The sequence below is a fragment of the Panthera tigris genome, chromosome F3, assembly GCF_018350195.1.
Source record: "Panthera tigris isolate Pti1 chromosome F3, P.tigris_Pti1_mat1.1, whole genome shotgun sequence".
In the NCBI taxonomy this organism is placed as follows: Eukaryota; Metazoa; Chordata; class Mammalia; order Carnivora; family Felidae; genus Panthera; species Panthera tigris.
The window spans coordinates 34,837,493-34,863,812 of NC_056678.1; the positions used below are offsets into that span (position 1 = coordinate 34,837,493).

Here is a 26,320-nt window from a genome sequence, read left to right on the forward strand (position 1 = left end):
TTGGAGCCATCAAAGGAGTCCTGTTGGGAACCCTGTTTTATTACAACCAGAGCATCCGCCAGGCAGCTGCCGGCTCATCGCATTTTTCTCTTCGGCTCCCAGAGACTTTGAAGTGTCTGTAGAACCTGACCTAGGAGAGCAGCAAGCAGGAATGTCCTGCCAGTTTCCAGAGAAATAGAGATTCTGTTTCCAATTCGGGTCTGGTTCCCCTGTCCTTGGTCCTTCGCTGCACAAAGCTTTCTAAGGCTGCTCCCTTGGTCCTGAGGTGGGTAGGGGGGGGACAGTGCCAGGAAGCTCAGGGTGGAGCTGGGCTGACCTGAGAAGGACGCTCCATGAGGACCACCCTTATTTATGGCCCTATAAACTCATGGGCAGCTCCTCCCGTGTGCCAGGTAGCCAGCCGTACCCGCCACACGGCAAATATCAACATGCCACCCTGCTCTCAAGAGTGACAAAGGCGACTCTGATATTGTGAGCGCTTGCAGTGGGGAGGCATCCACTACGTGATTTGGGGGGATTATTTCCCTTAATCGTAACAGCCCTGAGATGTTTGTACTAGTATGAATCTCATTTTACAGATAAGGAAACTTGAGACCCAAAGAGGCTAAGAAATGGACCAAAGTGCTCGCCTCGGCAGCACATATCCTGAAATCGGACAGGTGCGCAGAGTAGCACGGCCCCTGAGCAGGATGACGGGAAAATTCACGAAGCATTCCAGACTGTTAAGACTTAAATAAGTGAAATCTTAAAAAAAAAAAAAAAAAAAAAAAAAAAAAAAAAAAGTCGAATTCACGCAGAGGGTAGGAAAGGGGTTGCCGGGGGCGGGGAGGAAATAAAGAGGTTGGTAAAAGGGTGCAGACTTTCAGCTCTAAGGTGATCAAAGTCTGAGGAACCTAGTGGAAACCACGGTGTCTGTAGTTGAGAGCAATGCTTTGTATAATTGCAATTTGCTAAGAGAGTAAAACCTAAATACATATTTGTAATTGCTCGCTCTCTATGTATGTGTAGGGTGATGGGTATGCTAATTAGCTAGGTGGGAGGATCCCTTTCACTATGGATATGTGTTTCCAATCATTACGGTATGGTATAATAACTTTAAATATCTTACGATTTCTCTTTGTCGGTTATACCTCGGTAAAACGGAAAAAGGAAAGAAAAAAAAAATAGGCTGAATCAGAAAGTTAGAGCCAGGATGCAAAACAAGGGTGTCCAATCTCAGAGTGCACGTGCTTGACCAGACAGACCACTGTCCTTCCAGTGGTTCAGACCACCGTAGGGCATGAAGCCTTCTCCCCCCGAGACCCCTCTCCCTTACCATGAGCCACGTCTCACTACACTTCAAGTAGCTGGGGCTGCCCCAGCTTCTCCGTCAGCCTGATGGTTGCCCGTGGGTGCAGAGAGGGGCCAGGGCCACCAGAGGCCCCCACCCACAGGCTGTCATGGAAATCGATACCACTTTGGCTGGGAGAAAGAAATGGAACCAGGGAGATTTCTGTTCTACTTCTCAATACCCAGGCCAAATTTCCTCACTGCTGAGAGATAGACATTCTCCCTGCTGAGGATCCGGGCTTAGTTCCCAGAGGTAGGCTTTGCACCTGGAGCTTAGAAGAAAACAGCCACATCCAAGCTCTCTCATCAGAACCCCCCCTGGTGGCACTCAACAACTTGGGAGTGTGCAGGCACTGCCATCTCCACCTTCATCCCTCCTAGAGCCCAGTGTTTCTGGAAGCTGTGCACCGTGTTGGGTGGAGAAGGCCATGGTGTATACAGACTTGGGTTCTAGAATCCAAGAAAGCGGGATTCAAACTCCTGGCGTTTTCGCTTAGTGAGGGATGAACTCAGACTATTTACTGTCCCTGCCTTGATCCCAATTTCCTCATCTGGGAAAGGCAGGAAGGGACGCCCTCCTTCTGGGGTCATCATGAAGACCAAATGAGGTGTTAGATGTGGACCATTTGTGCACGTTAATGAATGCTCACCACGTCGTGGTTCACTTGAAGAGTCCCGTTCCCCGCACTTTACTGTAAGAAGCCGCGGGCATGAGGATGTTTGAATGTATTCCCCACAGCTGGGATCACAGAGGGAGATGAGGACTAGAGGAGTAAAAAATGCCCCTCCCCTGGGGCCAGAACCTGACCTCCAGCACAGGCACTCAGGCCCCAGTCCTGAAAGCTTATGTCTGCTTGACCAGGAGCATTGAAAATGAGTCTCTGAGCATTCTACTCAAGATTCTGAATTCAAAACATCAGCAGGCAACAGCTGAGCCCCAGGCTCCCAAAACACACTTCTGCTGACTGGCCGGTCCAGGGCTTCTAAATCAGTAAGAGACAAAAGCAAAGGCAGAAGTTCTGCAGATTCCCAAAGTGACCTGTTATGCAGCCGGGTTGTCCTCTCTGGGGACCAGGAACAGGACTGGGTGGACTTTCTCTCCTCGTCAGTTCTGCCTGTACTTTGCAGGCCCCCCGGTCTTCCCTGAAGCCGGGCTGACCTCTCTCCCAGACCAGCCAGGTCCCAGTGTATGGGCGGGATGCCTCTCTCTTCTCAGGCTCTACAGTCCAGCTGCCCACAGAGTTGGAATATCAGAACCCCAGCTTGGGGCACTAATCTTAGGAAGCTTCGAGAGTCGTGATATACCTCTTGGAGTTTCGTTTGTATCTGAAATGGGGAAATGAGTCCTTACCTGTTGTGATGAGGGCCACACGTGAGGAAGAAAGACTGTGCCTAAGAATGTAGTGTGACTTTCACAGAAGAGAGAATAAGTGTGTGTGCCACATCAGGGGTATTAAGGCACTGTGCCAAGCACTTAATACACAGCACCCCAGTCAAACCTCACAAAAAAGCAACGGTCACCCCCAACCCCCCATCACACATTAAGTGGACGAGGTTCAAGGAGTTTACGTTGTGTCACGGAATGTGGTGACGCCACGATCAAAGCCCTGACACAATTCGGTCCGGAGCCAGAACTCTTAAATAACATTTTCTATAGTCCCTTTCAGCCACTATGAGGCTCAGTTTAGTATTAATCCGCCATCAGTGATTCTTGCGATGATAATGGTGATCGTTGGTGTTATCTGTGCTGGGGGGCGGTTTCTGTCTTGCCTCCAAGAAGAGGCCCGGCTGTGAGAGCACTCCCGAATCCCGTCGTGTCACCCCCTGTCTCGACAGTCCACCTCTACAAGTGCGCGGCCCAGCGGGAGAGCTGCGGCCTCTGCCTGAAGGCCGACCGGAAGTTCGAGTGCGGCTGGTGCAGCGGCGAGCGCAGGTGCACCCTCCAGCCCCACTGCGCCAGCCTCTCCAGCCCCTGGCTCGACTGGTCCAGCCACAACGTCAAGTGCTCCAACCCCCAAATCACCGAGGTGAGTCCAGCAAGTTCCCAGAGCCGGGATTGGATGGCCAGGCGCCGGCCCGGGGTGGGGGTGGGGGCGGGGGGTAGCGGGAGAGGAGTTCAAATGGAAGAATTGTTAAGTGTAGAGCACTTAATGTGGGGTGTGGGAAGCCTCTCTTGAGCGCCACGATGGCCCGTGTCCAGGCCCAAATGACAAGCCTCTGGATGTGTGTCCTCGGGCCAGTGCCTGAATGTGCGTGCACGTCGTGTGCACGTGCACACAAGGGAGGCAGAGCCAGCCCAGCCCCCACTGCCAGGCGGGCAGAGCCAGGTGGGGACGGGAAATTGGCTGCCTGATGGGTGCACGTTTTAGAGAGCAGGCTCAGCTCTTCTCAGCAGAAATGCGATTTGGGGAGCTGCAATTAGCTCAGAGTTGCAAAGTTGAACACGGAAGAAGAAAGTCAAGGCAGGCGCTACATTGGCCATGGTGCTGTTTCCCAGGATTTACTCCCTGTCCCAATTTGTTTGTGCATTTTAATGGAAGGAAATAGGTAATTAATTATCCTGGGGGGAAAAAAATGATGCTTCCTGAATAGCAAATTGCGAAGGAAGATGAATAGATGATGCAGATGAAAATGCAGCTGCTCGGGGTTTGAATGGCCGGGGAGAGGAACAGTTGTATTTAACTTTGGGTGCATTACGCGTTCATCACTCTCGGCGGCTCCCTAGTCACCGACTGTCACTCGTGGTTTGAAACTTATTGCACATTCCTTATGGTGATGAGGAGTGAAGAAGGCCTAGGCAGGTAGCACTGTGGTCTGCTCATTTAAGACAGCAGCGACGGGCTGCTCCTTTCCTGCCTCTTCCCTGAGTGGGATTCGCTGCCCTTTTTCCCGGCTCGTTTTCCTTATTAGCCGCAGAAAGCACCTTGGGTCCTCGCTTATGTCACGGGGTATTGAGCAGTTCCTGGCGCATCCCTGCGACCATGTTGAAACTCCAGATCAGTAGAAGGACACCCCTCAAGATCAAATGAGTGTTGCTAACCTACAGATGGTTGAAGATGGAGTGAGTGTTTCTTTAGGGTGCTAGGCGCTGTCTCGTTTAATCCCGTGACTACCATGGGAGGCATATAGTCTCACCTCCATTTTACAGATGAAGAGAATGAGGCTCAGAGGAGTACAGTGGTTGCCCCAGATAAGTGGCAGAGCCAGTATCTAAGTCCAGATTTATTTCCTTATAGAGCCATTTGTAAAGTCTCTGATTTGCCCAAGTGATGTGGAACAGGAAGCAAGGTGTCCTCTTCCTTGAGAGCCAACCTTTCTTCCTAGCTGACGTAGGCCAGGCAGATGGCATCCACCCACGTGGCGGCATACCCGAGGGAAAGCACAACACTGTGTCTGGCACCGCCTAGGTTCTCATTCATCCTGGTGGGAAGATGCTATGATGGTGTAGACGCTGTCCGTCGAGCATCAGGCTTCCTCAATTTTGTTTCTGTCTTGGGCACGACCGTGATAGTGCCCACTGACTCCAACCTGTGCCCTTACCTCGCTGGGCAAGGGCTTACAGGAACTTCTGGTTGGTGGTGCCCCAGCCTCTGCCCTCAGACAGCCGGCTCCTTGAGCTGCTCAGGGCTCCTTGCCTTCTCCCTGATTCTAGTGATTTCCAGCAACCGCTGGCCTGAGAACATGTTCTGCCCTGTAAATCTTGCAGCTACCGTTGTCCGTCTCTGCGTCTCTGCGTCTCTGCGTCTCTTTGCCTGAGGTACAGGGGAGCTTAAATTAGGCAGGGACTTGCTTCCATCAGCACCTCTCACCTCCCCCAACCCTGGCTGCTGCCGTCCCGTCTACTCCCCGACTGGCAGGGGCGCCTTCCCAGCCCTGAGGCAGGCTTCTCCCTGGGAAATCTCTGCCTCGGTGCTGCCCCTGCTCACTGACCGGGGACTGACGGGCTGCTCCCTTCACAGAGGACACCCAAGCTACATGATGCTAATTAACCCCCTGAGGTAATTAGGCTGTAATTGATTTTCCCAGTGAACGTTAACAGCAGGAGTTGGAGGCCCCAAGCAGTGGGGTCTCCTGTTGGCGTTTTTTTTCAAACAGAGGCTATAGAGAAATGAAAGATACTCTTTGGGGAAAAGGAGAGACAAATCCATGCTGTGTCTCAAGCCACGCAGGGGGACATCATTCTGGACGGGACATGTAGGAGGGAGGATCCAGGCCTGGAATATCGTATTCACTATTATCAGGAATGTTTTCTTTCATTTTGTGTCTCCTTCCCTCAGCCTACCCTCCTTCCCCTGTAAAAGTCATCTTCAAGTTTTTCTTAACTTTTCAGTTTTGAAATAATTTTAGACTTATAAAAAGGTACAAAAATAGTCCCAAGAACTTTCATATACCCTTCACCCAGATTCTCCAAAATTAACATCTTACATAACCGCAGTGCAATTATCCAAATCAGGAAATTAACATTCATACAATAATGCCATGTAATATACATGCCTGATTTACATTTTGCCAGTTGCCCCACTGATTGTCCGGGATCCAATCCAGGGTCACATGTGACATTCTGTTATCATGTTTCCTCAGTGCTCTGATTCTCAGTCTTTCTTTGTCTTTCATGACCTTGATACTGTTGAAGAGTACGGGACAGTTGTTTCGTAGAATATCCCTCAATTTGGGTATGGTTAATATCTCCTTATGATTTAATTTAGGGTATATATTGTTGGCAAGGAGTACTAAAAAAAAAAATGTGCAACACATGTCAAAAGGGCACAGGAACCAACTTGATTTGGCCCCAGGGGCCAAATCTGGGCCCGTCTGTGCAAGAAAATACATAATGATACTAGTTGACTTTAGCAATAGAATAAGATCAGAATCTATGGTCCTTATAGATATAAAGAAACAATTAACGGGGGAGAAAGGAAACCCTTCTTCATATTAGAAGTCTAACTGAAACATGTAAAAGGACTTAGGGAAATAGAAAATCATCAGTTGGCAAAATTCACAGTAATAATTATTTTAGGAAAAAAGGCCAATGAATTGGTGAATGAAAGTAGGGTGAAAAATAGGATGTCGGCCGTCATGAGCCATCGCCTCCCAAGGTATGTACTAATTACAACAAGAAAAAATAGTAACTTTACAGAGAAGAAAGCTGGTAGACACTACCTATACGAGGTGATCAAAGATAATGTCACCAGTAATGGGAAAAAAGCAGCCTCATGTGTCTGTGGCATCTCTTAACCAAAAAGGTATCCTTTGCTAAAAGTAACTTTGAAGAAGAATCAGCTCCTTTTCTTTACCGTAGCTTCCCAGGCTACTTCCTTGACACTGGCACAGATCTTTTAATCTTTTAATCTCTTAATAATCCGTATTCTGTGAGACCCAGGCCCTTCTATATGTTCCTCCCCCCTTGTCTCTGGCCGTTGCCTTGCAAATGTGCGGCCTCACGCATGTGTGCCTGCAAAACTGCAGGCCCACGTGCAAGAGCCATTTACGACGAAGATCCTTCTGGAGGGGTGAAAAGGGGAAGGATTCTAGGACGGCCTCGTGGTGTCTGTTGGAGACAGCAGAATTCCCAATGCTGGAAACCAGTGGGGACCCGAACGGGCACTGCCCTGTTCAGGGGCCTGGAAATCAACGAGATGACCTCAAGTGAGTCCTGCTTTAGGAAAAGGAGTGGGCTCCAGCTGAGTTGAGCGGACCGGACAGGTAAGGAACCTGTGTTCCTCCTTAACCCTTTCTTACCCAACTGTGTCCATGGCAACCAAGCCCACGCCGAGAGACCCGTCTCCTGTGACAGCTTCATGTAGGACAAGTCTTACAGCCTCCCGAATTTCCCAGTTTACATAAACTTCAGGTTAGAGACCCCCTCAGGACCCAGCGTCTGCTCCTTCCCAGTCAGCCCGTGGTATGATAATGATGCTGTCCCCCGTGGGAGGCATCCCAAGCTGCTCTCGTCCTCACCGTCATCCTGGCGTCTGTGCACATGTCACCTGTTAAACCCCAGGAACAGGAGACGCGCAGAGGTTCGGGAAAGCCCGCGACATGCCTGGCCCACCACGTTGCTGCGCCTCCAGACCTGCCAGGACCCCAAAGGGGAGGACATCGCAAGCCACCCCCTAGAAAGGAAGGCTCAGAAGAAGCATTTTCGGAGAAGCTGCGAAAGGCAGAATTGGGCAGAAAGGGGAAAGAGACTGAGTATGTAATTGGGAAGAAAAATTTAGGAAGGTTCAAGGGGATCTAGAGCTCAGGTGACAGAGGTCTCCACTCCAAGTGGGTACGTTGGTCGGTGAGGGCCGCGGGGACAGAGCACCCCCAGCCGGGTGGCTTCAACAACAGAAACGAATTGTGTCACGGTTCTGGAGGCTGGAGTCCCGGGTCCAGGTGCTGGAGGTGGGCTCCCTCTCAGGGCCGTGAGGAAAATCTGCTCCGTGCCCCCTCCCCTAGCTTCTGGGGGCTTGTGGTGTCCTTGGCCTGTAGACACATCGTCTACATCTCCGCTTGCATCTTCTCATGACATTCCTTCTTGTGTCTGTCTCTATTTTATTTTTTTTTTATTTGTTTAAATAAGGATTTCAGCCATATTGGATTAGGGCCCACACTAGCGACCTCATTTGAACCCGATTGCCTCTGGAAAGTACCTGTCTCCAAATACGTCACTTCTGAGGTAACAGGAGCTACGGTTTTAACTTGAATTTGAGGAGGATAAAATTCAACACATAACAGAGCATTGCAGTAAATAAACCCTCATTGGATGAGCGACTACTGGATATGTGCTGTGCTAGCCTTGGAAGTTATCGCGTGGATAGGCGAGGTCTGGGAGGGGAGGCAGGGGCTGCAGCCTCTCACTGCAAAGCCCCAGCCTATCCCTCAACATGAGCCACCTGGAAGAGGCTGGAATCTGCTTGTCCTGCAGGCCACTCTGCTTCCTCCAAAGGGCCTAAGACAGAAAGTTCTAATCTACACCCTTTGCTTTTGTCTCCTGTTTCGAAAGAGGGTAGCGCCAGGGACCTAGGTCTTGACACCTAATGAGGACACTTACCTCAGGCCAGGGACCAGAACAGATGATCCATATCCTAGTTCTGGGAGTATTAATAATAACAGTCAGGCTCGACTGTGCCCCAGGACCTTTGCGTATCAACTCATCCTAACAATCCTTCAAGATACCTACAGTTATCTTCATTTAAGAGTTGAGGAAACAGTGCTTTGGGAAGTAAATAATTTGCCCAAAGTCACCCATTTGGTTAGTGGCAGAGCAAACTCAAAACCAGGACCTTCCGACTCCAGAATGCAGACTTTCCCCACCACACATACCGCCTGTTTTGGTCAGAGGGATAAAGGGATCTTCCCTGGCTATACACTTTTCCACCTCACTCCACCCCAAGTGTACCAAAAATATCTTGGCATTCTCTTGGAAGGCCTCAAGAGATGCCAGAAAAACTGGGAGCACTGGCTACCCTTTGTGTTGAGCCTTAAAATAACCTGTCTTCCTACACATAATTAGGTCTACACTTGATCCTATGAATGGTGAGGGGGCAGGAAGTGCATTTTGGGGTTGTGTTTAAACTTAGGGTGACTCCTTCTTACCTGTACGGGATGGATGTGACTTTCATTATGTATGTTTATGAGAGTTATCAGACTTGATTTCATTGGTTTCTGATGGTGCCTGTCAGCGGGATGGTGGCTGAGATGAAAGTAGGAAATTACCGAGCCTGGTAGTTCTTTCTTTCCAAGCATCTCAGCTAGGTGAGAGCCCAGAGGATGGAGGCCAGGTGGCTCGCACCTGTGGGTGACAGTAGAGATCACGGTGAAGAATAAACAAAGCTGGCTTGAAATGCCAGGGACCCATCTCCAGTGTTGGGGTCCTCAGGGATTGACCAGGAACCCGTCACCGTCTGGGTACCAGAGAATATCCCTGTGTGTGTCTGAAGTCACCTGCCGTGTTGCCCCGTAAGGGCACACTGGTGCCAGGCTGTAGGGATGCTGGTTTTGCAGTCATCTCTCCACTGACCACATTGTAGATTTTACTTTGTGAATATTTCAGTGTCACTGGCGTACCCAGTCCCCTCACTGGCTCACGCTCAGGGAGGACAAATTCTCTTTAACACTGTCTTAGGTGTGTGTACCTGGGAAAGAAAAGCGAATGTAGAAAACCATGTATATCCTCTCTAAAACCAAGCCTAAGTAATAGTTGAGACAATATTTGTCTGAGATGATCCATTGTTCTTGCATTCCTTCTGTTCTCCATTTGCCCAAATAATTTAAAGTAGGTTTCCCCCCGCACCCCCCCCCACCCTGGACTCTTCTGTTGTGAATGCATTTGTGAAGTTGTTCAGGGAGTTGGACATTTACAAGCATTTATCTGTAAGGCTGCACCAAATCTCTGCAGGAAAGGCCAAAAGCCACCTGCCCAGGGCCAGGAAGACTCGCTGCAAAGTTCCTAACAAATAAATAAATACGTCAGCCAGCTTTCCTGAGAAACGAGTCAGCGCTCTGATCTCCCCGTTCATTTATTTGCAGGCCTCATTAATATAACATCACTGCAACAAACAGCTAACGGGGGACGGTGTCAGGATGAATAATGGAGTTACTCTGCTGAGATAACAATTAGGCTTTGAATGTACTATCAGCTAAGACAGAGCCAGCAAGGATTCGCGCCGGGTAGGAGAGCTGGTGCCACCGAGGCCAGAGACTCAGAGCTATCAGCTGGGCTCTGGCCTACCGTGAAGAGTGTGCACACTCACATGCACACGCGTGCTTACGCACACACACACACACACCGAAGTTGGAAAAGGATGTGACGACTTGCCGTCTTGCATCCAGCTTCCAGGTGTCTCTGGCCAAGAGCCCAGAGGCCATCAAAATCTTTAGGCACAAAGTTGGCCCCACTGCCCTCGAAAGTCAGGAAAACTCTAAGTAACAGGAAAGGAGTAAGTGGATTAGCCAGGAGAGGATTAGCTGTCTATATACCCCCGATGTGTCCTCACTGGCTTGTCCTGATTAGGGGGCCACTTGGGGCAGAACCCTCTTGATCCCCGTCTCAGACACAGGAATTTTTAATACAAAGCAGGTCCGTCAGTTGGGGGTGGTCCCTCCTGGAGCAACTTCTCTGGGACCCCCCCCCCCAGCCACCCGCCCCCCGGGCTGCTCTGGGAGATTCTGATGTCACTCTCTCCCATGTCCTCTTAAGGACCCAGTCTAGGGTGCTGACAGCCTGCTGGAGACCTGCAAAGCGCTGGACTGGCCCAGGGGAGAGGCAGCCGACACCATGCTGGGCCATCTCTACAGCAACCAGCCACTTCTCTGGACTCCAGCTAGCCTGGCTTCTGCCCAGATTTCTTCATCATAAAATAGCAATAAGAAAAATAATAGCTAACTTTCACTGAACGCTTATCTGCCGCTCAGAACTGCACTTAGCACCTTACGTTATCTCGTGTAGACCTTACGACAACCTACGAGGTAGGAGCTTTAGCCCCATTTTACAGATGAGGAAACCAAGGCACTGTGAGGGGTGACAACTTTAGCAAAGTCACACTGCTACAAAGTTCTAGAACCAGCAGTTAACCTTCAGCTACTTGGCTCTAGAGGCCCCACGTGTGACCCGTATACTCTTTTTCCTGGGCTCACTTAGGAAAACAGAACTCTCAGTCCACGGGGCAGGAGGGGGGAAAGGGGCTGGCACCCAGCTCTTTATCCAGCCTGCTGCAGAGATGGAAAGAAAGCCAGTGGTCCCCATGCCTGGCATCACGTGGAGAGGCTGAACGTGAATGGGCCCGGGGCAAGGTGACGAAGGGGCAGGGCCCAAGGGGGCGTGTGCACATTCGCAGGGGCAGGGACAGAGAAGAGGGAGGGGGAAGCTCCCAGAAGCTCAGAGACAAGGCAGTGACCAGCAGAGCCAGGGGCAGAGCTTCTTGGAAAGCAGCAAGCTCTGGCCTGAGCCAAGGGGGAGGGGCTGGGGGACCTCAGCAGAGGGAAACCCACAAGCAGGCTAGGGCGTGAGTGCCCACGGCTGATGACCCAGGGGTCTCTTCCCGGACAAGAGGATGGTCAACTCAGGCCGTGTCGTGTAGAAGCCGAAGGCACACGTTAGCTGGACCTGGTGGGCTCTACCACTCACTGTGTAACCTTGAGCAAGTTACTTAACCTCTCTGGATACTAGTCCCCATCTGTAAAAAGGAAATTGTAACAGGACCTCCCTCTCAGCTTGTTTGGAGCCCTAAGCGGGATAAAATATGTAAAGCCCTGGGCACCCGTCCTGGCTCATGATAAGCACTTAAAAAACGAAGCGATGTAAGAATATGTGATGACAAAGGAAATGAAATAAAGGACGGCGGCCATCATTATCAGAATCTCCAATAACCAGGAGCCCACGTTCAGCTTCTGCCTTCGCTCCGCATGTCTATCAGGCAGGAGATCCGAGCCGAGGAAGACGGGTTCTCTCGGGTGGAAGCCGGGCCTTGTGAGGCTCCCGCCAAGAAGGGGTCATCCTGTCACCCCTCGAACCCCTAGCCCGCAGGAGCCCCCAGCTCCGCCCTCCGGAGTGGCCCCGGCGGCACTCCCTGGGCTGCCAAGCCCTGAGGCCTGGGGCACCTCGCTCTCCGCTCCCCGGCGCAGCCCCTCGGAGCTCCCCAGCTGTAATTAATCGGCTGCATCTGCCGTCGCCCTTGGGCGGCTTTGTGGCACAGTTCCCTCCGAACCTTCAATTAGTGGCTGTGAGAATCAGGGCAAGGGGAGCGTCGCGGCGGCTGCTTTCCAGGTCACGGCACCCACGGTGGAAAACAAACATGTCGCAGTCTGGCAGGAGCCCAGATTCGGCTGGGGTGCTCTGGAGCTCGGTGGGGCTCAGTCGGGCTGTGCGGCTGGCAGGTGGGGTCTGGGTGGGTGCGGAGGTGGCTCCCCAACAAGAGGCGCCGGGAGGCTTTGAGAGGGCCCAGCGGGAGACTGGGAACCCCCTTACGATGAGCACACGCCAGCCACATCCCACATCCCACTGCCTGCTCATCCTGGCTTGCGATCAGCGGATAGAGTACTTGGCTTAGATGTGGACCAGTCACCTGTATACCCGGGCACGGTCGGGGACTGCTTCCGGGGCACCGTGTAAGGCTGCTGGACTGAGCCCTCTGCCCAAACACCTTTCCCACATTCTCCTTCTGAATGCTGCGCAGAGACAAACTTCTCATCCTACAATGGGCTAAAAGGCCAGTACTCTTAAGGCAAGGTAATAACACAACTTAAGTTCCCATTAAGATGCAAATAAAGGTTTCTTTAGGGAGAAGAGACTAGCAGGGTGAGAGGTACCTAAAATAGGGGAAGGGACCCCAGGGAGGGGGAACAGAAAAGACACCTGGGAAAGAGACCAAGGTTTCCCCTCCCTCTGGGATTTGCCCAGGGCTGGCCTGGTTAATGGTGTATGTGACAAGCGGAGGGAAGTCACCTGCGCAGGCCCTCCTTACTACACACCCGGCAGGCCTTTGCTCAAGCCACAAGCCTACTTTGGGTCATTACACTCTCAGAGGATGCCTGGACGTCCAAGGGTCCAAAGGAAAGCAGCTGAAATGATCAAAGGGTTTAGAAAACAAGATCTTCCAACAAAGGGCTAACAGAATTACAGAAGCACAGGCCAGGGGTGACTTAATTGCTGTCTTCAGTATCTGAAAGATGTCTGATGAGGAGGCAGCTGTTCAGTCCTCCATTCAATGAGGAATCACACCAGAAATTGGCTTAAATTGAAGGAAGAGAGATTGCAGGAAGGACTTCTTGAGATTCCGTTACAATACTACATCACTCCCAAGCCGCACAGACACCTCCATTCTTCCAGCTGTCATTATAGAACACAGTTTGTCCTACAATCTGGCGGGACCAGCGTTTCCCAGTAACAGAGAACGGGGGATATTTACCGAAGGCTGCCATGTTGCAGGCCGTGTGCTAAGTGTCAGGTTGCTAAGCAAAAGTGAGACTGTCTCTGTCCCAAGATAGTTACTGTCTCATTGAGAAAAGAAGCAGCTTACAGCCTGGCGGGGCCATTACCTTCTTGGGCGTGTTCACGAAGGGCCGAGGGAGTGTAGGAGAAGGTGCTACCGAATCTGCCCGAGGGGGTCCGAGGAAGCATCACAGGGGCGCAGCTTTCAGCAGAGCCTTGCAGGAGAGGTAGGCATTTGTCAGTGGACTTGCTGTACCGGCAGGGGGGATGGAACATCGCCTTTAGACCCTATGGGCCTGGGGATCCTTAGCTGTCCCCGGGAGCATGCGAGATACGTAAGAGAACTAGAGTTCTGGGGAGTAGGCGGGGAGGAGTGCACAGTGGGAGTCGGCACAGAACATAGGGGTGAGAGAACCCCCTTCACCCCCACCCAGCAAGAGCAACTTGCTTCTGGGCACATCGTTACCTCATCACCTACTTCTGAGGTCCACAGGCAAGAAGTCAGATTTCCTGTCCACGGTATAATATGGGTTGGAAAGCATGGGATTGAAGTGGTCCATATCTCAAGATCCCAGCTGATTTTACAGGTTCCCAGCTCCTCTCCCCATCGCTCCGCACCCTCACTACCCACACTCACACACACTCGTACACATCCCAGACTGTCAAACCATTTGTTTGTGTGGGTGTCTCATTCAGAATTACTTTCCTGGAAGAATTCACTGAGTTCATTGTGAAATGCTGTGCCTACCCCAGAATGGCTGATTGCCAGGGGAAAAAGAAATGGCAAAGAGGGAGGGAAGAAAGAATGAAGACCATTCCAGACAGGGCCTGTGTCCTCCCCCAATTTATTCTGGGTGAAAGGGTGATGTCTGGCTCAGAGTCTGCTTCTGTGCAGGGCCCAGAGTCCACCAAAGCCAAGGTCCTGTCCTCAGCAGCATGGACAAGCTCAGGCTCTCTCCTGTCAGTCCCCGGGCAGCTCTCTCTACCCTCATCACTCCAGCATCTAAGCTCCCGGGTCCCTTTGGCCTCCTTCCAGAGGAACAGAAAAGATTCCCATCATCTCTAAGCTCCCTACCAACACCACCAATCCCATGTTTTTGTGATCTGGGAAGGCACAGGTGCAGGGGGAACACCAGGGAGGAAATTGCAATTGTCAAGACCCGCCCTCTAAAACCACCGTCATATTAGGGATTTTCCAGATGTTGTCTTCCTTAACCTTCAGAACATCCCTGTGAGGTGGAGCATTGTTATCTGTTTTCTGATAAGGACATGGAGATTGAGGGTCACATAGCTCATGCCTGTCAGAGGGAAAATTCATATTCTAGTCTGTCTTACTCTCTCCCTGCACCGACGCTACCCAAGTCTCAGATGGGCTCTCTTCCCTGCCCCGCAGTAGCCAGCAGCCCAAGAGCCATCTGAAACCAGAAGCCAAGACCTGTGGATCTGGTCACCATCCCAGCCCTGTCTTGATTCCCCTCTGTCAGTGGGGGGGATCTATCTAACTCCCGCCCTGCCTTTTCAGAACCTCACCTCTGCTGGATCCCCACTACTGCCTGATCTGGGAGGCCTTCCTTGTAGTTCTGCCAGCAGAGGACTCCACCAACCTGCCTCATTATAGACCCGCGTCATTCTCCCAAGAGAATCGAGCTCTGCAGATGCTACACTGACCATTCTGCAATCTAACACTGCTTGGGAGAGAGAGCCTTTGTGGGCAATCTCCAGGGTAGACTTGGGACCCCGCTGCCTGGTCCGAAGTGGTACATATTTTTTTCATATAATTTATTGTCAAATTGGCTTCCATACCACACCAGTGCTCGTCCCCACAAGTGCCCTCCTCAAAGCCCATCCCCCATTTTCCCCCTCTCCCCCACGCCCCCGAAGTGGTATCTTAAAAGATCCTGTTCACGTTCTCTCTGGAGAATATGTCATTTTCCACCAAGCCTCCCCTCTGTAGCTTCTCCCCAATACTTGGTCCTGGGAAAAACGAGGAAAATAGGATGCCTGGGTTTTTACCACCCCAGACCACCACACGGACATCAAGGCCCTTGTACTCATTCTCAGAGTCTCCTCGAAGCCCTCAGGTCGTTAGGGCACGTTTCCTGCAGGATACCTTTCTCTGCACCTTTATGCCCTGAGCCCAGACCTCCACCTTGACTCACTCTGATTTTAAGCTGGCGGAGAGCAAGTGAGGTGCAAAGGCACGGAGATTTCTGAAGTGCATTGCGTGGACAGGAACCGCTGGTATCTGGGTAGAACATGGACATAGTATAAGAGAGCAGATGTGACTGAAAAATTAATGAAGATCAGAACCTGAAGGACAGGAGCACCTGGGTGGCTCAGTCAGTTAAGCATGTGACTCTGGCTAGGTCACGATCTTGTGGTTCATGAGCTCAGACTCTGTGCTCAGACAGCTCAGAACCTGGAGCCTGCTTCGGATCCTCTCTCTCTCTCTGTCAAAAGTAAACATTAAAAAATGTATATTAAAAAAAAAAAAACCTTTAAGGACAAGTGCCAAGCCAGGAATTAGGGACTTTGCCTTAACAGTGGTCAGAGCCATTACGGGTTTTCAGAGCAAGCAACTAGTAACCTGCCCAAGTATGTGTTCGTGAAGGTCACCTGGTGGTAGGAGGAAGTTCGATCTAATGGGAGAACATGGAAACCCTCGCCGTTAGCGTGAGTGAGAGGTAGGGGACCTGTGCTCAACACCGACTCAGGAAGACAGAGCGGGGCACAGATTCCAAAGATGCCAGGGAGTAAGATCTCATAGTGCCTGGTGACTGTTATTTATTGTACGTGGTAGGGGAGGGAGAGGAATCCGTTGAAACCACTTGGAAGGTTCCTGGCTGGGTGCACAGTGATTCCATTAACCTTGAAAGAGAATCTGTGAGGATAATCAGGTTGGGGGTGGAAGGAGGAAAAATTAAGAGTTCATTTTTAGACATGGTGAAATTTGAGGTGCCTGAGGGACACACATGGGGAAGTAGAGATGTCCAGTAGCAATTGGATATATGGATATGGAGCTCAGGAGAGAGGTCTGTGCCAACGATATAGATTTTGAAAGTCATCCCTAATGGAGACCTTGGGAATCCTTTTGCAAATCAAATGCTCACCACCTCATCTATGTTTGGAAAATCCTGACTTTAACACATCAGTTTTGTTCAAAGCAAGGAAGATATAAGCTATGTCCCTTGTAAGTCCTAGAACGGGGTGCTTACTTAGAGCCTTGACCCCTAACTCCTTTGCCACCTGCCCCAGGTGCTGGCAGCATGGTGCATAGCATATGCTATGTGGGAAAGAAGACCCCGGGGACCCAGTATTCCCCAGGTATTTGCCAATGACCTAGGAGGACTCTGATTCTCCACGTTCGGATTCCAGCTGCTGGTAAGCTAGCTTAGAAGTGATCAGGCTGGTGTCTCCACACCCCAGACTAGCTATCTCTTTGGCATGCGTCTTCATGCCAAGATTATAACACTTGCTAATGACAAAAAAAAAAATAACAATAATAATAATCTTTCGTCTCTAAACAATATAAGCTGGCGTATGCCTCTGAGCAGCTCTGTGTTGGCAAATGGATCCTGCAAACCCCTCCAAGTGACCCTGGTCATGTCTCGGACCCCAGCCCTTGAATGTCGGAAGGGGACACTGCAGCGACTTACCAGCTGAAGAAAGCGGCCTCGCAGAAGCTGCCAATGCCGCCAACTATCCACAATCCAATCCCCATGCACTACCTGCAAGATGGAAATATTTTTAGCTTTCCCAGAAAGATTTCGTTTCACAGTTTTTCTGAAAGGTTGTAATTAACTGCAGCGAGCAAAAGAATGTATTTTTAAAAATAAAAGTGGGGGAAGGAGCGCAAACCAATCCCCACAGTTTTGCCAGTTACTTTTGGTAGGTGGGTTCTTGTCCTCCAGGTGGCTGGGGGAGGGGTGAGAGGAGCCAGTGGGGCTCATTCAAGTGGATCAAAGGAGAACCCGGGCAGTCAGATTTGCTCAAAGCAAATTCTTTCCTACTGATGTCTCCTGCAGGGGCATGGAAACATCCCCTTCCCTGGTCCTCATTAACAAGGGTCCATCTCACAGAGCCCGGGAGGCCCAGGTTGCAGAGGAAACGGCACCGGGGGAGGGTGCAACAGACAAGATCCGGTTCTGGTTAATTTCAGAATCCCCAGGGACAGGAAGGCTGTGGGGCTACCTGTTCCTCCTGCCAGCTTCTCTCTCTCCAAATTGTTCTGCTTCCCCCCACTCACGCCCAACACACAGAGATGCCTCTGAGCTGCCTCCACTATCCCACCCTTGATTCGTTTCATGAATCCTGTTTATTTTTATTCCTGAGGTGGGATATTTTATTCCCAGAAAAAGGAGTGAGAGCCTCAGACAAGGTGACTTGGGTGAAATGGGCCCTCCAATGAGAGAGTTCCTCCCCCCAGGGAGGGAAGGAGGCTCCACCATGTGAGAACTGAAGAAGAGGGTGGGGGTCAGGAAGTCTGAGTTCGAATCCTGACTGTGCAGCCAACTTCCCGAGAGCCCAGGAGTGGGCCTGGCAGAGAGGGAGGCCTGTTCCAGTCCTCCTACCGACGATCATGTCTTCTCTGCCCACTGTCACCTGGGGATTCACGGCCAAGATGGTTGTACAACTCATGGTGCCCACATCATAGGAAGAGCGCAGTGCCCCTTTGGGGAACAGAGAGGAGGGAAAAGTCTCCAGAACCTTTTATAGCATTTCATTGTATTGACTTGTCATCTCTGCCCCAGGGCACACTGGCTCCACTGGGTGTCCCACCAGGATGAACAGGGTTTAATGGGAGGCTCCCAGTGGGGCTCAAGCACAGAAAGTCCCTGGCTGCAACTCTGCCCAGACGCTCCCTCCATCTGGGAGATTCTGGTAGACTCTTGGCCTTGACCAACCCACCCTTCCCTCTCTCCTTCCCTCCCTGTCTTGCCTTTCTTACAGTGTAGTGAAAAGAGCCTTGGACTTTTTTTTATAACTGTATGTATAAGTTGTACGAGAATCTGCGTATAAGATACTCTGAGCCTGCTTCCAGTGATTGAGTTCACTTCTAATTTCCTCCTCCTTCAGATAACTGTGGACCACAAAGGATAAACTTACTCGCTGGGATCTATCTGTTCTGTCCCAAAGAGCGGCATTTTTCCAAGAGCTTGATCTAATCCCAGAGAGAAATTTACACCTTGGGAGAGCCTGATTCTGCCGTTGGGCCCGAGCAAAATGAGACAGCATTTGGTGACTGAATTAGGAAATGAATAACTAGATACATGATCCTCGTTAATGAGAAGCCAGGAAAATTTGGGAGATCCTAAAGTTATCTTTTTCATGGTTCTGCCATGCATCCTGGGCTGTGTTTTTGCAGCCCATGTCCGACACACTTTCCATCTTGAATCTTACCCCTGAAGCAGCACCTAATCTTGGACTCCTCTGGACTCCCACAGCTTCCCTCCGAATCTACCTTATCACTGTGTGCGTGCCCTGCATCAGGGAGCGTTATGTATGGCTCCCTTTTTATCTCTTCCTCCTGGACCAGAAGTTCCTGGAGGGCAAGTTTCCTGATGTCCTGTGTATTCACCATTACCCCTATGGTGTCTAGACTGTAGGGGTGGCAGTAATAGCACGTGACAATTACAAAGCCCTCCCTGGTTTACAAAAAGGGCCTCCTCTGTGGCCCAGCAGGTTTGTGACCCATTTCCCTCCCGCAGATTTTGACGGTGTCTGGACCACCTGAAGGAGGGACTCGAGTGACCATCCATGGCGTGAACCTGGGCCTGGACTTCTCTGAGATCGCCCACCACGTGCAGGTGGCTGGGGTGCCCTGCACCCCCCTGCCGGGGGATTACATCATCGCTGAGCAGTGAGTCCAGCCCGCTCTGGCCCGCCCTTTTCCCATGGAGCTTCAGGGTAGGGGCCGCCCCTTTCCCTTTTTCTGGGACTTCTCCAGGATTCCCTCACACCCCTCTGCTCCCGTGGACCCTGCCCCCAAAAGCCTTCCCTGGGCCCTCTTCTACCCCACCTCCACTTTCAAAGGCTCCTATGTGTGTGATTCCCTGTCCCCTGGCTCCTGTGGCATCAGAACTCCTAGCACAACACTGTCTCTCATTCAGTCTTCACCTGCCCTGGCCACCGAGCCACGTTCCCAGCCAGCCCAGGTTCCTCCTCGGTCTCCCTGCCCCTCCGCTGCCAGCCCCCATTGGAATGCATCCCGCACAGTGGGCTGCGGGCAACAATTTGTTTGGCTCATGGGGCTCTGACAGCAGCTTAATCCGAGCAGGGCCTCCGCCGGAGCAAATTCATTTATTTCACTAAGGGAAATGTCAGCTGGAAATTAGAAAATAGGCATGTAGCCGCGGACAGGCGAACGGGGCTCCAGGAGTGACATATGTTCCAATTTGGGGTGTTCATTTGGCAGTGGTGACCACTGTGGAGTTGGTGGGCGGGAGATGGGCACAAAACTGGGGGCAGGAGCCTGGAAGGAGGGATGCTCCCCCCACCCCAATCCCAAAGAGAGACGGAAGGGAGATCATTCTGGATGATTTGTCATGTAAAGTGGGGTCAAGTCTCCCTAGTCCTGCTGAGAACACAGCTGTGCTGTGCGAGGGGGAGGGGTGTGAGGAGGGAGGCCCAGAGCAGGGCTTGTGGGAGGGGCTTCTCTGCCCTAGCTCCACCCCCCTGCAGCCCCAGGCCCTCCCCCTGACCTGCCCAGACCCAGCCTTTAGTAACCACCAGAAAAATGAGATCACTTTCTCTTCTGTCAGCCCTTGCCCCTTCTCATCCATTTTCTCATTTTTAATTGGAAAGGACTCAGAGGTGGATACTGTTATCTCCCTTTACAAAGCAGGAGAAGGCAAAAGGCTTGGGGAAGTGAAATGACTTCCCCAGTTCACTCAGTGTACAAGTGGCCAAGGCAGAGCTGGAACCCGAGTCTCCTGACTTCCACTCCAGGTCTCCCTGTCTCATAAGAGTGGATAGGGCAAGACTCCCGGACAAGAATGGCCTGAAAATGTCATGATCCTCCGGGGTCAGGGGCCACAATTCCGGTGTGGGCCCAGAGCAGGGTCAGAGTCAGAGGAGTGACTTCCCAGGCTTTGAGGACCCCATTGATGTCCGCTCCCCACCTCGGGGGAGAAGGAGCCGTTCTAATCCTTCAGACCGGCTCCTCCCCTGACAACTTTCTCCCTGCAAGGGCTGAATCTTGGAGGGAGGACTGGCTGGGGCTACAGGAAAGAGATGAGGGAGAGAAGAGGGAAACTACAGAGGCTGTGGAGCCAGAGAGGAGGTGGACGCATCTGGGGCAGGAGGCGGGACAGTCTGTGGAGTCCTTCCGGGTCAGAGCCCTGCCAGGCTGGGCGAGACCCTCGGTGCCACCTACCCCGAATCCACCTTGGCTTTAAGGACCTGCCCTGGGCCTCCAGACAGAAGTCAAGTCTCCAACTTGGTGAGATGCCACAGGACTCCAAAGGAAAGGGTTTGGGGGACCACTGGGTATGGCTTTGAGCTGAGAAGTGCAAACTCTTGGGCAGCTGGACACGGAGAGCTCATGAGATTTGGAATTCAAACGTGTTCTAGTCCTGCCTGCTCTACTGACCAGCCCTGAGGCCTTAGCAGACTGTCAGTCTCTCTGACCTTCATCAACCTCATGGAAATCGTGATTCCTACGGTACGGGTTTTGGGGGGAAATTCAGTAAGATGAGAAAATGGAGACTGCGATGTACCATAGGAATGTGAGGAAGTATTCTATCTTTGGAATCAAATGCACCACCCTCACCCAGGGCCAGGGGGGAAAGCGCCCATAGAATCCACAAGTGAGGCTATGCAGGGAGCCCAGGGAGGTGACCGGTCGAGGTTGGTGGCCCGGCACTCCAGAAAACCAACGCTGCCTTCGTGTGGGGCGCGGTGTGGGCAGGAGGGAGCAGGCCCTCCACACCTCAGTTGGTACAGCCCTGGTTTCCAGCCTCCCCAGGCTCCTTACCACTCTCGAGGCTTCAGAGTTTGTTAGCATCATTAAAGCCTCCCGCCCGGGCAGGCAGCAGCAGGCATGATCGTTACAGATGTCCGGGAGAGATGAATTTGGCTACACGGGCCAGTGCAGTGTCCCGGGTGCGGGCAGGGTTAGCGGGCACAGTAATGGCCCGCCATATGCTTGTGCCACACCATCTATCACTCAGCAATTAGGTTAATGTTGGTTAAAAGGCCCCGCTTAGTCCTGCAATCAGCACCGCACCGGTCTGTGGAGGGCCGGATGATCCCATCACAGGACGTTTCCTGGGTGATAAGACTCAGGTGGGGGCCGAAGCTCCCCACCCCCAGGGGTGCACACTTGTGCGGAGAAAGGCACCATCCCTGCCGGTCTGTGGGAGGTGGTACAGTGTGCGGGATGAGGACACCACTGGGCTGGGTGCCAGGAGCTCAGCTATTGGGGAACCGGGTGACTTGGGGCAAATCACTTTGCTCCCAGATTCTCAAAAGTCTCATCCGGGGAATGGAGAAATGGAGAAATAGACATCCTTAGGATGTCAGAGGAGGAAACTGTATGCCCCAGGGAACCGCACTTCCCACCGTTAGAAAGCCTGTCGGTGTCACTAATGTGTCCCCAGAAGCTCCCTGTCAACCAGGGAGGAGTAGAACCTCCAAATGTTGAACGTGGATAGTTGTTTAGTCAGGCCCCTCATTTTGCAAGAGAAAAATTTCGGCATCCCCAGCTGTCGTCTCCTTATAATATACTGGGGATCCTAGAGCCACCAGAGACACCAGGAAGAGGCCAGGAAGGCAGGAGGCCCCCAGAAATCAAACCACAGGAACTTTGCCAACGCGTAAGGCTTGAAGGAGGAAGTGGTGCACACACTGCTGTCCGTGGTCATCGACACCCGGGAAGGTAGGGGGCACCTCCCAACACCCCAGCAACCTCAACTGCACCCCGACATTGCTGCCACGTCCACCCTGTCCCCTCCCCAAAATACATAGAAAGCATTCCATTAATTCTGCAAGCAGTAGAGCAGAATGGTCAAAGGCTCAAGCTTTGGAGTCAAGCTTTTGACCTGGATTTGAACTGTGGCTCTGCCGCTGTGGCCGTGGGCAAGTCACGTGGCATCTCTGAGCCTTGGTTTCATTGCCCATAAAATGGAGCTAATAGGACCGCCCTGCAGGGGAGCTCGAGATGACACGAGAGCCTATCTTGTACAGTGCCTGCTGTGATCACAGCTCAGTAACTTGTAGCTCTTATTATTATTAAGGTCCCCAATCTGCCATGGCCCGACCATCATTCCTCGGTATAACCCTTTTTACTCCCTGCAGCCTCCCCTGCTTCTTCCTTACCTTCCTCTCTCCTGAGCTCAGACAACAAATGATACAATTGTATTCTGTATCTTCCAACCTTCAGTGCGAGCACCGGGCGGGGGAGGGGGGTGGACCGGGAATAAAAGGAGGGAGAGTGAGAGGTCATTGGGGTTCTTCCGCGTGCTTTCTCAATTCCTTAGGATTCTCTCCCAGTTCTTCCCTACCACCCCAAACCCTTTGCTACAGCCCACAGCTTCCCCCTGCCCGCTTCCCACTCACAGGTGAAGGTGAACCTCATTCCATGGGTGGGGAGAGGCATCAGTCACAGTGCCAAGGAAGGGAACCCAGGGTAGTGCTCTGGCACCTTGCTGCAGCCTACCCCTGCCCCCCTTGCATCATGCCCTTCGCGGTGGGGCATTCAGGGCCAACTGCGGGCGCTCAGCCTTGGACACTTGGGCAGTACTCCTCTCGCATCTGTCCCCCTTCTCCCAGGTCCCTGATATGTAAAGCTTATGTTTTGGGACATAAGGAAATGTTCTAGAAAAGACGGTGCACCAAAGGGTTCTAGGCCATTGTTCACACCCTACAGAGACAGCTGAATGGGCCATTCTAGGCCTTCTCCTCTCCTGCACAGACCCCTGGGTCCCAGGAGGAAAAAGTAGGCCCATGGCTTTCACAGGTTGTCATATCTCCTCCCTCCGTGATATCAAGCCTACCATGATCTCTTCTTCCTCCTTTCTTCTGGAGGATGACTGTAGCACAGAGTGTCCAGGGGGTGGTGAGGGAGGGACGAGAGGAGGAAAGAGATTTATCTGGTCCCCCTTCTTCTTTGTCCTCCTCTTCTCCTGCAATGGATGACAGATTCTCCTCTGAAGCATCTCAGGAGTACAGGGCATATGGTTTGCAGGACGGCAGGGACCCCAAACAGGTGCAGGCACTAGGGCCCAGGAAACGGGATGAGAGATTTGTTACTCCGAGCAGGTAGCAGCCTGAAAATAACCACACACAGTACCTTAAATTAAGCTTCTCAAATGCTCTGCTAATGAGGTTTAAGAAGACAGTTCTGTGTAAAATACTAATTGATCGTCCCTATCAGCTTTACTCTGGGTTCGTAATTAATTTATTTATTCATGGAGGAAGGGAAGGGAGACTACCCTTCCATGCGCATTCAGTACTTTCTTGTTGAATCTAATATGCTAAACGTGATAAGACAGTTATTGCATGTTAAGTAAATATTCACCAGGAGTCAAAGTACTTATTTGGGATTAACTGTTATGAAGGAGGTGGAGATCTGCGGCATGGCGTGTGTGCGAGCGTGCGGTGTGTTTGTTTAATGCAAGTTTTATTACATCGAAATGAAATCTCTGTTTAGTTACCTTCCTTCCTGGAGAAGCCGTGGCGATAAGCGCCTCCCAGCTAGACGCGGATCTACCCCCATGGTGCCGGCGTAATGCTGGGAATGAGTGCACCGGGGTCTGTTTTCCTGCCTCCCCGCTAAGCAAACCTACCGGGGGCACCAGACTGCTCCGAACTCTTATGCGGTGTTGGGAGGAATCGAAAGTCCTTTCTTCCGTCCTTGGGTTCTCTTGCGGAGCCTCATGGGACCCCGTGCCTTCTAATTCTAAGCGAGAGAGCCCCCCGCGAACCTGATTTCTTCAGTCTCTCCCGTATCCTCCAGCTGCCCGCCCTTTCGAGAAGGCTGCTGTGGCCAAGGCAACCAGTGTCTAAATGTGCTTGTTGTAACTGATCTCAGGCACCAGGGAGGTCATCACTGGGGGTATTGATCTGCACTTCATGAGAGAAAACACTGTATCCCCCTCTTGCCTCCAGCTACCCAGACTCTTAATGTGAGACGTGACTTCCAACCCCAGGCTGGTTCGCTGCCTCGCCCACCAGCTTAGGGCGCTCAGACTTTGATTAAGTGGGAGTCCACTGTCAACTGCCGTCCTAATGAACTCATCCGCCATCCACCCCTTCTGCTGCCGAGGGACTCGGCTCCTCCCTTTGGCCGGGAGCTCCTGGTTTGGGCGTTCACTATCTCATCAGATTATCTATTCCCTTTTTAAACCTCACTGTAGCAAACAAACCACTTTGGCAAACAGGCCCTCACTCACTCCTTTAGGGCGAGTTGCCATTTTGGCTTGTCACACAGGAAGGAACACGAAATTACTGCCCCTGGGTGTCCCTGTTGGACATTGGGTTTTATCCCACAAATACTAGGTAACTACCCCGTGCTAGGGACCTCAGAGGCACTGGGAATACAGGTCGATTCCGAGAATTAAGCAGCATAGCATTTGGAGGCACTCTGGACTTTAGAGGTGATCTCATTCGGCTTCTCACTCTACAGATGAGAGGCTGAAGCCCAGAAAGGGAAAGCACTTTCCCCGAGGTCACACAGCTAGATGGGTGAGCAAGCTGAGTCTTGGTACAGCACCAGTGCAAGTGTGTGATGAGTCATTCGTTGGGACGGGGGTGGGGGTGTGGGGGGCACGGGGGAGGTAAGATGAGAAGGATAGGCAGGAATGTGGGCTGTGGCCAGGCCTCTCACGGGGAGATTTGCTCTCTCCTCAGGATCGTCTGTGAGATGGGCCATGCCCTCGTGGGAACCACCTCCGGGCCTGTACGCCTATGCATTGGCGAGTGTAAGCCAGAGTTCATGACCAAGTCCCATCAACAGTACACCTTTGTGGTGAGTATTGGGCTACGGGGCTCCCAGCCTGTTCTAGGCTTCTCCCACAAAGGCCCCACACCCCCCTCAAGCCGGGGGTAGGATGGATGTGTGACTGACGATGCTAGGAGAGTCTCAGAGAGTCACAGGCCAGAATTCTAAATAAGGCAAGATCAGGTCTTTCTTAGAAAGTGGATCCTACCCGTAAGGGAGGGAGGGGGCCACCGCTTGTCCTGCCAGTGTGATATCTTAGTCTCATTCCAGCCTAATGAGGACAGATCCCCTGAGGGACCTAATTAAAAAGGTCTATATTTATCCACATGCTTTGTTTTCTGCCAAGGCTATCGCGAGTGGGAGTTTAGAGAAGTCACTTCAAATCCTGCAGAGACATGTGTCTGTGGCAGGACCATGGGAGCAGGGGGTACTGAGTGAGTTGCTCTGTGTGATGGTGTGGTTAGGCACACCGATGCACACTCACAGCTGAAGACATCTCTTCGCGCTCGGGCGGCGGGTAGTAGAATCATGACAACTTTCTCGAAGGCCGGCACTGTATTCCTGCTGAATCGATAGCGTGCTTCTGGGGCCTTGGAATCTGCTGGGGCTACCTTCCTGCTGAATCAATAACTTGCTTCTGGGGCTCTGGAGTCCCTTTGCTGACACTTTTCTATATTGCCACATTGAGTTCTTCATTAAAAAGTGTTAACACCAGCAGATGGGGTCAAACCAGCCTTGCTAAGAGTTTTGAAAAAATCATTAGACCACAACATTTTATTCTCTCTAAAGCATTTTACTGCTTGTTTTAGGTTTTCCAGGCTCTGCCTTCTTATCTTGGCATCTCTGTCCGTTTCTCGTAGTCGTCTTTTCCTCAGATTGGAGAGTACCATTGTCTGCCTGCCACCGGCTTCCCCTATCTTCAACGCAGGACAGACAGGGTCTCTTGTGAGCAGCAAACACAGAAAGACGTGGGGGGGGGGGGGGGAGGAGAAAACCGTAGAATGTCCCAGATGGGAGAGGCTTTAGAGATCATTTAGCCCGCCCTCCTCTCTTGACATTGGAGCAAACAAAAGCCCAGAGTGATCTAGAAAGCTTGCTTCAGGGCCAATGGACAGTGACCAGCTAATGCAGTCTAG

At 51.8% G+C, this 26,320-nt stretch overlaps 1 protein-coding gene across 1 annotated transcript in view; it reads left to right on the forward strand.

Moving 5' to 3' along the window:
- The window catches only part of PLXNA2 (plexin A2), a 207,387-nt gene that overhangs the window by 152,793 nt on the left and 28,274 nt on the right, over positions 1–26,320 (forward strand). Inside the window, exons 12-14 of the mRNA XM_042975512.1 lie at positions 3,166–3,356; positions 18,952–19,103; positions 25,094–25,211. Of these exons, the coding sequence (XP_042831446.1) occupies positions 3,166–3,356; positions 18,952–19,103; positions 25,094–25,211 (461 nt within the window). The remainder of the gene's footprint in view (positions 1–3,165; positions 3,357–18,951; positions 19,104–25,093; positions 25,212–26,320) is intronic.